Raw genomic sequence first — 11,052 nt, forward strand, 5'->3', positions numbered from 1 at the left:
CAGTGAGTCACACCAGTAGCATGTTGTTTGCTCACAATTTACTGCTTTTGTGCTGTTTAAATATAGTCAAACATAATAGCTCCATTCAGTGTTTTTCATTTAGATGACACCATAGTGGTGCTGATGCAAACATAATATCACTATTGTATAACTGTGGTTGACAGTGTATATCTGTGTGCTAATGTGAAAGAGGGATCCCCCTCGCTTTCCCTTGAATGATATTTCAGGAGGAAACACATTTGTAACACAGCACGTACAGTAGTTATACTCTCACTCTCATCTCCACCCCCCCCCCCATCCAATTTGCCAGCATGCGATGCATTTAGATTCCTGGGGGTGTAGCCACACTACATGGTTCTCACACGACTGCACTGCATATTATGAGTCAGGTTAGAAGCCAATGGGGTTTCGGTGTGGGAGTGACGTCAGGGGGGCGGATCGGTATGCTCGTGTATGTGTGTGAGCGGGTGCGTAGTGTACGCGCGTGCGTGTGTAGAAGCCCCCCTCCGCCAGGCAGCTCACTCGCTCCGTACAGGCGCAGTGTGTGCAGTGTGTGCAGCTCGGCTGGCCTCCCTCCGCACTGAATGGACTAGATTCCCAGCCACGTAAGAAGCACAGCGGCACCACGGGAGAGAGGATGTCCTGCTGAATCAAGGGATAGGCCTGGGAAAGTCGGCCGGCCGTCCCTTCCTTCCTTCCAGCACCTTGCAACAGCAGACATAATAGACAGACGACACTTTTCTTCCATTGGACTAGACCAAGAGAAAGAGAGAGGACGTCGACTCCCGCACACAAAGAGCTACAGCAGTTTTTCTCGGATGGGGTTTTCTCCTTATGTGGTAGATGACAATCGCCGTGCATGGATATGATCCTGGGGAACAAGGCCGTGCACTGACCTGGTACTAGTTAGCCAAAGGAAGCTAACTAGTTAGCTCTGCACCTGCTAGCCATCATTTGTCGGCTAAATTAATCCGCTATAATTACCGTGCAAAAGTTGCCAGTGTGCATCTTGCTTGTGCTTTTTTCTGTGCCTGCAAGCTATTGTCAACAAATTGTTTCCGTTTTATGAAACGTGCCATACCATTAACCGGCAAGATAAGCTAGCAAACAAGCTGCGGGTTAACCTAGCACTATTCATTCATTGTAAAAGCTGACTTTTGGTAGCCTTTGTTGCAGTTTTGTCGTGTCTGCCTGCACCGCTAACGTTAATGAAACTACATCAGGTCTGTGCAAAGGGTTTTCAGTCGACTTGGGGCCGTAATTCACTTATTTTTGCCTGGCCTTATCTCTTTAATGGAAAACAAAGTGGGGCAAATGAACAGCTGAACTGCAGAAAAAATACAGACCCCGCTTTGTTGTATGAAAACCAACGAGCCAGCTTTGCCTGTTGATAGTCTGCTATTTCCAGCAGCAGGCTGCAGTTAAATCAATTTTTCGTCTGTTTTTTTTTTTTTTTTAAACTTTGTTCAAGAATTACTAAAGTACCGGTTTGTGACATTGCACTGAGTTTACAACTAAGTGGTGCCCTAATCGAGGAGGAGGAGAAGAAACAAGGAGGAGGAAGGCCCCCGATACTGTGGAGTTATCACACTTATTCCTCATGAACATACAGAGGTCAAATCCAATTAACATTTCACGTTATGGGAGATCGCGGCACAAATCGCACGATTTTGAAGAATTGTCTTGCCTAAGGACTACAGAGTCGCACCAGAGTTTCAGTCCCAACCTCGGGTCCCCCAGCCCGCCGGAGACCCCGGACTCTTCGCACTGTATCTCCCGCATCGGGGACTACCTTTTGTTGGAGCCACTGGAGGGAGATCACGTATTCAGAGCCGCCCACCTGCACAGCGGGGAAGAGCTCGTATGTAAGGTAAGTAGGCAATATGGTAGAGTCATCCTACCTTTATGTTCCCAAAATAGTTTTTCAGAACAAAGCATAGCGCCGTTACACGCTTCACCGCCTTTGCATTGCACTTTCGTTATCACATGAATGACTGGCTTTATTTCAATATGTATTGTATTGTATAAGCGATACAGAGATGTGCTGAGTTAGTGTCTACGTGCTGGCTATTGCAGCAAGTACACCCCTTTTAACTTTTTAATAATTGCTTGGATTGTAAATAGAGAGCTGGCAGAGCTGCCTAATGGAAAAAGTGAATGGGGCGAGCTGCGTGGTTTGGATTGCATGATGTAACGTTGACAAAGGAGTGAGTAACCACGCACACACTCCTCTCAGTGCTATTCTCGCTTACGCCATTGCTTCTCTCTCTCATAGTGCAAAGCTATAATCGTATTATTTCAGCCTTGGTTTTAGTTTTGGTGCATAAGCATAGTCATATTGCGCCTTTAGCACCAAATATTAGTAATTGAAATCATTTGATGACAGCTGTATGAAGAGGAAAGCACACAGGACAAGGGAGCTTTACAGGTTCAGCCAGCTACTGTGACACTGGCTCCAGCATTGACCTCTCTAACCATAAGAAATAAACCATTATTCCTTTAAGGTTGAGGACAATCTTGTGGCCTTTCCACACCATTTATGATCCATATTAACTTTTGTATATGACTGATTAAACTGGCAGTTGGGTTGACCCCAAGGTACAGTCCAGCTTTAAAAGGCTTAAGTGGCTTGATGAATTTAGAGGATAGTTACATGCACCGTTGGACTCATAAGGCATGACATATCCAATAATCTGTACCTTTCGACTTGAGATAATGTTTCGTCATAGCAATAACAAATTAATGGCCTTTGGCACTGCCTGTGAGCTAACTGCTGTTTGACCTCATCCGCTCTGTGCCGGTTTTCAATACAGCACCAATCAATCCCCACTTGGCAAGATTGATCATTCCTGCCATGCTGGAAGCCTAGGTCACAACTTAAGATCTCGAGAGCTGTGGGGTGTATTTGTATTGACTGCGAGCAGAGGAGCCCTCTCACCTGGTTCTACTGAAAGTCAATTGGGGGGTTACTATGGAAACAAAAGAGACAGAGTGCAACCCTGGGCTGCAGTACAATACTGTGCACTGATGCGTTGCTTTCATTATGCCTCTATGTAACCTTAGTCCCTCTGCCAAAAGATTAAACACAAGTCTGGTGTCACGGGAATGTGGTAGATTGCTCACATTTTGGTTATATTTTACTTAATTAAAGGGTAATTTGAAGCTCTTTCAGTTGGATTTAATTGTGTGTCTCCACAGTGGGAAAGAGAAAAAAACTGACTGTCTGGCAGATGTTCTCACTCTAAGATCTTGACACCAAAACAACCTAATGAAATAGTTGCAGTTATAAGTCACTCTAGATAAAAAAAAAAAATAGCTAATTGGCTAGAATGCAGACTTTAAGCATAAATGTTTCCCTTTCTGCAGGTTTTTGACATTGGCCGATACCAGGAGTCACTGGCGGCCTACTTTGCCCTGGGCCAGCACCAGCATATTAACCAAATCCTGGAGATCTTGCTTGGGGAGACACGAGCCTATGTGTTCTTTGAGAGGAGCTATGGCGACATGCACTCTTTCGTCCGCACCTGCAAGAAGTTGCGGGAGGATGAGGCTGCCAGACTCTTCTATCAGATAGCCTCGGCTGTGGCACATTGCCACGACAACGGACTGGTCCTCCGTGACCTCAAACTAAGGAAGTTTGTCTTCAAGAATGAGGACAGGTGAGTTCTGCAGAAACCATAGTCTGTGCTGAGAATTCACTGTAGCATTGTGGCACATGTTTTTTTTTGTGCCACAATGCTACAGTGTGTTTCATCTGTACGTGTTGTGTGTGATATAGCAGCAGTCAGTATTATCTGTGTCATATCTCAGCTTACACGGAGGATAGTGTAAACTGAGACAATACGAGACTGACATGCCTCTCCCAGATGTTACCCGTAGTACAGGAAACATAAGCCCTTTGTGTCTCCCTCAGTTATTTTTGTGCACATAGTTTAGTAGTGGGTATATGACACATATACTGTTTATGCCATATGGAATCACACTTAGAGGGATCATGTCAGGTAAATGTAATCGTTGCAGTTATTCCAAACCAAGACTTCTGTTGAAGTGAAAAACACTGAAGAGAAGTTACCAGGACTAGTTTTTGCTTGACAGATGCTCTTTTAAGGTGAGCTTTTGCCACTACTGCACTTCTGTAGTGATCAGCAAGAGAAATCTGTGAAATCACACAGACAGTACAGGTTTACTGACCCCTGGTGGCGGCATTTGAAAACTACACCCATAAAATCCAGGCAACTGTTGCCACAGCAACCTGAGAGCACCTTTTTTATTAATGAAGATATATTTTTTGAAACTTTTGTAGATGCTGATTCACATGCAGAAGCATTTTATTACCCTTTTATGGATGTCATCACTGACTATAAGATAGTGCTAGCTAATACTAAGGTTTTTGAGGAAACTTCCAGCTAATTCTTATCTAACAGCTCATGGCAGAGGCACAAGCTGCACCTCATTGCCCTCTGTCTGAAAGTATGACGTCATTCTTTGGCTCTAACTGTGGAAAAGGGAAGTTGAGCTGCCTCACATATTCAGTACGGGTCCAGTGACCTTGAATGTCACACCAGGCTGCTCATGGGCTGGGATACAGTCCCCCTTCCCTCCCATTAAATGATTGATGTTGGGTGAATTTTAAGAGTGATGGTGGAGGATGGTATTGGGTCACATTTACTATATGGCCTGTCAAGAATCCTCTTACACCTTTTCAAGGCTCTTGGCTCAGTGGACACGAGAGTACAAAGATGAGAAGACGAAGCTGCTTTAGAGACTGTGACACTGTTCTGGCTTGAACCCAAGTTTGTGACAAAGGGATATGGTGTATGCATAGAGGAGGAAAAAGAACAAGACCAGACATAAAATTATAATCTGAGCAAGCTTCCACAGCATGTGTTTGCTTCCTGACCTGATTTTGTCATGCTGCTGTTAGCCTCTGACCAAAGAGCAGCCTGTTTAAAGAGCAATGGTCAAAGGTTGGCCTTGATGTGGAATCCAACACAGCACAGCTAGAGCCACTTAAACAGGGCCTGTTGATTTCTTCCCTCTACTCATGAGACATTTTAGGATCAGCACACATTACATTCTGTATAACGTAAACAGAGACAATGTGCGACTATATAAAAAATGGGCCAAGTCTTTTTTTGTATCTCTAAGCCCCCTTAATTGTAATTGCAGGTTTGCATATGTCCTCCAAATAAGCTGCCACCCAGGCAGTAATATGCTGTATTTAAATAAGCACATGGCTCTGTATCTCTCAGAGGGAGGAATAATGGGCCATTTGGCTCAAGGAAACAACAGAATCTTCCTTCTATAAAAATGTGAAAATGCTCTAAAGCATATTAATAAAGGGAAATTACTTCACTGACAATGAATTAGTGAATGTGGGTTATGTGAAAATGCATGCACGTGTCACAGATGGCAAAAACCCTTTGTTGAGTATGTCTAAGCCGGTGCTTTTCAGTTTCCTTTTTCCTAGTGGCTCCCGGTAGATACTATCACAAACGCTGTCTGGTACTTCATGTCTCATGGACCTCACATGCAGATGGCAGCATTTGCATAGCCCCACAAGTGTCTCTTACCATGCACATGGAAAATTTTCTTGCCTGAGCCTCTCAAGATTCTTTAGCGACAACGCTTCTGAACAACCAGGCATTATTATCAGCACTCAAGGGTATCATAGCTGCTATTGTGGGGTTTAGAGAAGAGTGCAAATAGATGCTATTTTGAGGGGGAAGAAGAGCAGTAGGAAAAAAAAAACACATTGTCGGGTGCTTGATTCTCTGCATGAAACAGTTCAATGCATGAAACTAAAGATGATCAGTCACATGTAAGTGCCTTTCTTTTGAATTGTGGAGGTCTCTCAGAAAGCCTGTTTGTACGTTGATGCTTTTTGGCTGGGCTTTTATCTAAGTGAAAGGAAATGTCAAACTTAAGCCTAGAGCATTATGTGCTCTACTTCCTCTGATATCCGAAAGCGATGGATCTAAAACACTTAAGATGTCCATCAGAACAAATTACTGCCTTTTGTATTTTTTGTTATTTGGCACCCAACAATTGGAACTATGGCAGTAATTATCACTTAATAACATTCACATTATCAGATGATTGTTATTATGAATGTGTTTTTTCCCTTGTGTGTTTCCAGAAGCCTTGTGAAGCTGGAGAGCCTTGAGGACACATACATCCTGGATGGTCATGATGACTCCCTGTCAGACAAACATGGCTGCCCAGCCTATGTAAGTCCTGAGATCCTCAATGCCAGCGGCAGCTATTCTGGGAAGGCGGCTGACGTCTGGAGCTTGGGCGTCATGCTTTACACCATCCTCGTGGGACGCTACCCTTTCCACGACGTTGAGCCGGGCTCTCTGTTCAGCAAAATCCGCAGGGGTCACTTCAACATCCCCGAAACGCTCACACCCAAGGCCAAGTGCCTGATCCGCTCCATCCTCCGCCGGGAACCCGCAGAGCGCCTCACCTCTCGGGAGATACTGGAGCACCCATGGTTTGCTTCCTCTGGGGCACTTGGGGGCGCTGCAGTGCACGGCAGAGGGGAGAGAGAGCAGGAGCAGATGGTGCCTGAGGTGAACATGGAAGAGGAGCTGGAGCAGTTCTTCAGCTGAGCAAACACCAAGCACAAACGGATGACTCCGCCACGGTCAGCTCGCCACGCTCACAGCAGAGCCAAAAACAGTAGTTTAGAGATTAATAGGTGAACATTTGTCACTCATAATAAAGGTGTTTCCATCCTGTTTCCTTTTCCACCATTTCATGGAAAACCTTGAGCCTGGCATGACAAATGGTATCTATGTGTCACCTGGTGAGGCACCTCCCGTTTGGGGATGCTGCCGCCGGACATGCAAGTTGCAAACAATGTAGCAAATGTTCTTTTTTGGATCTGTTTCGTTTAATGTGGTGCTCATAAAAGTAGACACATTGACCATTTTTGACACTATGGAAAGCATGAAGGGACATAAGAACACAGGAAACCAAGGAGAACAATTCAAAATGAACTGCAACACCACACCTTTTCTTACAGACTTTGTTTTGTCTTTCATCATAGCTTTAGGTGGTACCAATTTTAACCACAGACCCAGGGCAAGAAATCACAGTCCTAAGTTCTAAACTAAAACAAGATGATTACCCCTGGGATCATTGGTTAAGAAATGGAGCAGCTTAGGCTTTTTCGTCATCATCATCATCATCATCATAATCATCATCATCAACATGTCTGACCTCGACTTTGTTTCATGGTTAAGTTTTGTCATCTCTCATTTGTCTCAGTTTTACATTATTCTGACAGTCACTAAACTCCTCGACGGCCTTGTTTTCAGTAATATGTGTGTGTCTCCGCCTCCTCGGTCTCTTAAGCCTTTACCACACTTCACATTTTTCAGTAACATTACTTTTATATACCATCTTTTTTTTCTCGTTTTGTTTTTAAGCTATTCCAGTCTGTTGTTACTGCTGCTTTAATATCACTCCCTAAACCTCAATCTTAAACTGTTTTCTTGGTAAGCCTCCAAAACATGGCATCATGCACTTGATGTCTTAGGTGAATGGACGATTCCACCTCTTAAAATTAGCTTCCTCTTATTTAAATTCATTCTTCAGTTGTAGGAACGAGAACGTAACATTTATTTAAATTGTAACAGCTATATATATATATATATACACATATACATATATATATATATATATATATATATATATATGTGTGTGTGTATAAATAAATAAATAGAAATATATATATTTAAAACTACATTGCAGGGTTTTTCTTTATTCAGAGATTCCTTTTTCATGTATGATGTAGGCAATATCTTGACACAGGACAGGCGCTAAGAGGAAATGTCTGTCTGAAGTTTTAGAATACACAATATCTTCTGTGCCAGTATTCCTGTGCCCCGACAGCCCATGCCACCCGGTCTCCCTCATTTCTTTTTAAAAACTTGATACGAGATATTCAGTGATAGTATTGCTATGACATGCTCACTCCAGGACCTCATGTTAGTTTTCTACTGCCTGCGTAGGTTCTATGAAACGATCATGCTCGGAATGGGTACCAGTGGACATGTTTTGTCGTATCTCAATGTTACTTGAATTTGTGTTTTTATCTAGTCATTGGCATGTGCCCCATGAATGCTATAGCCTGCCTAGCAGGGGGGTGGGGGGGAGAGGGGTGGGGTGGGTGGGGAGGAGGGTGCTCGTTTTTTAAGAAAAGTTAAAAAATAATGAAAATTCTCAATTTGCTACTTTTCTGAGTTGCTTTTCAATAAAAAAAAACAACTATTGCTTTTATTGTTTTTGTAGACTGAGCTACCTTTTATTTAAGTTGGTTCTGATTTGGTGCTAATGTTTAGTCCTTTTTGTTTCACGGAGGGGGGTGGTGCATGGTGGGATATCTGCCTCAGATGTTCTGATTGTATCGTAACAGATTCTGGTGTTTTGTCCAAATTTATTCAGTAAATAAATTGTGAACTGCTATATGACTTTTTCTTTTTCTTACATACATAATAGAAGCTACTGGCCAACATAACATGCAGCATTACACCTGGATAAAAGCATGACCTGTTCTTGACCTGGTCCTCCATACATAATAAAACTACACTTTTAAGTAAATTGTGTCTTACATTGCTTGTATGATACCAATTCATAACATCCACTGAATGGTCAGTGACATCTTAATTCAGAAAATCCATTTTGATCACTTATCAAAGGTCCTTTTCAGCAATGTTTGAACAAAAAGACGAGAAAGCTTTTCATCTTCAAGCTACAACTGACTCCAGCTCTGTGATTTTTCAGCCCCTTTCATACAGCCATATATAAAATAATTATTTTTCACTTCCAGTACACTCTCAGCCAGTGTGCCCTAACAAAAACACTTCCCATTTCATCATGAGATTGCAATCACCAACAGAACTTGAATGGATTCCAAATGAGTGAGGAGAAAAAGGCTTTTGCTCCATGTGAGCCACTCTGTCAGCCCCACTCCACTTCATCAAAGTGATTGCATACATGAGGCACTAGCAAAAAGCTCTTTAGTTGAATAATTTTGCTTGTGGCACTCTCATGAGAAACCCATAACTACCTCCTCCTTTCTGTTGAGTATGACAACATTGTACAGTAGCTCTGCTGGGCTAGTTGACCCTCTCTGGCTCTGCCAACCTTATCCTGTCTTTGAGACGCTCTGATGAAGAAAATCACTTCAGATTCCATTTGTTCACACAGTACTAGGACATGTGTGTACATGGACCAACATCTGTGCACATGTGTGTCTCTGTGTGTATGTGTGCCCACAGCTCTTCCACCTGTCACATTCATGCAGGGTAATCCTGATTAAGGTTACATCTATCAGACAAGGCAGACAGCTGCTGTTACAGCCCAAATGCTCACTATCTCTCTGTTCAGTAAGGGATAAATGGACGTCCTTTGGTGCACAATGACAATTCAAAGTCATGGCTCATTGCTCAACAACACCTACTGGTAGATAGTTGTGACACCCTATGTGTTTCTTGGTTTTGATGACACTTCGTGATGGAAATACAAGCCCTACTGATTCTCCAACTGATTCCTGTGAGCTGCCAAAAGGTGACAGGTAGTTGCAGACTGAAAATGATTTCATAAATGAGTTCTCTGACAAGCTTTCTAGGCCAACTATGTTCCTGGCAGATAGATTAAACAACAACAACAGCAAAAAAAAAAACTCAGTGTTTTTTTTCTCATCAAATGTGAAATTGATGGATAACTGTGGAGTTGTGTATTATTATAAACAGAGCATGCCTGAAAATGGCAACTTGCTGTCATGCTAGGATGCAAGGACAAGTGTAGTGGGCCGAGAGCTCGGAGGACATAATTGCTTTCATAAATTGTAGCAAGTGAATGTTAGCCTGACCTCTAGTGGTAACAGTAATGCAAGGTGGTACAGTGGTAGAAATACCTCAGTGGAAATATGTTCCATTAAAAAATTTGTATTAACTAGAAGTACAGAATATTAGCTGCAAAAAAGTGATTTTCCTCATCACTCAAAGTAGACCCAATCAGAGACAGATTATCATAGATTTTATTGGATGTTTAATAGTAATAAATTGAATGTAGGTACCATTTTCTCACAAGTCACCCTTTATAAATGTGATATAAGCTTGAACTAATTGACATTATAAATGATATTAAATGATTTACCAATGCTTTATAAGTCAGTTATAAACAACTTTTGTGTTGGTGTCATCATGCCTCTCTTCACACTTTGTCTTTGTTTTTAGCTTTTAAATTCATCACAAAAACCCCTCCAAGTGACCATTTGACCCCTGAACTCAGGGTAAGAGACAGATTTTAAAAATGAACAAAAAAATCCCATAATCCTACAATTCCCATAATGCAACTGGATAACATATTGCGGCATGCTTCCAAAATGCTCTCTACTTTAAATCTCAAGCCCAAGCCAAAATACCCCTGATGGAAGCATTGGGGTAAAATGAACCATAAGTATAAATTGATGAAGTCCCCCTTTGATGGCAATTTATTATGACAAATCTATAAAGCATTAATAAGTGTTTTCAACCCTATATTGTGAATCTGAAAGCTTAATAAAATGGATGTGAATGAAACAGTGATTTCATCAACACTCCCCAGGCAAACTGTTTCTGTTTCAGATTTTGACAGACTCTGACTGGGTGCATAAATTTAGAGAATTCTAGTTACAGGAATTATTACTAGTTGCAAAGACAGAGAATTACAGGCTGGTGCAGGCCGACACCAAGATTGCAGACAGCCACATTTCCTCCCCTGCTCGCTTGCGTTGCCTGTTGACAGAAATGATTCATCTCATGTTTACACTATTCATTCAGTACAGTGCGTTTCCACAATCTGTCACGCTGACAGTGAAAGCTGTTGACACTCACAAACCATTTCAAGACTTAGAAAACACACTAAAAACATCTCAGACTCTGGTTCTGTTTGAGATAAATAATTGATGTGTGTTTGCAGCTTATTGTAACACCAGGACAATGCCTCAGCTATTCAGTTAGAAGGAGGAACAGTTGAAAGGAGTTTTTTTTTTTTTTT

At 42.2% G+C, this 11,052-nt stretch overlaps 1 protein-coding gene across 1 annotated transcript; it reads left to right on the forward strand.

Moving 5' to 3' along the window:
- The first annotated feature begins 456 nt into the window (after positions 1-456).
- On the forward strand, positions 457-8,475 carry trib2 (tribbles pseudokinase 2). The gene is made up of 3 exons (XM_018696260.2): positions 457-1,870; positions 3,367-3,659; positions 6,140-8,475. The coding sequence occupies exons 1-3, from the start codon at positions 1,601-1,603 to the stop codon at positions 6,612-6,614; spliced, it is 1,038 nt and encodes a 345-aa protein (XP_018551776.1). The 5' UTR covers positions 457-1,600; the 3' UTR covers positions 6,615-8,475.
- The last annotated feature ends 2,577 nt before the right edge of the window (positions 8,476-11,052 follow it).

This window comes from Lates calcarifer, linkage group LG7_1 (genome assembly GCF_001640805.2).
Source record: "Lates calcarifer isolate ASB-BC8 linkage group LG7_1, TLL_Latcal_v3, whole genome shotgun sequence".
Classification (NCBI taxonomy): Eukaryota; Metazoa; Chordata; class Actinopteri; family Centropomidae; genus Lates; species Lates calcarifer.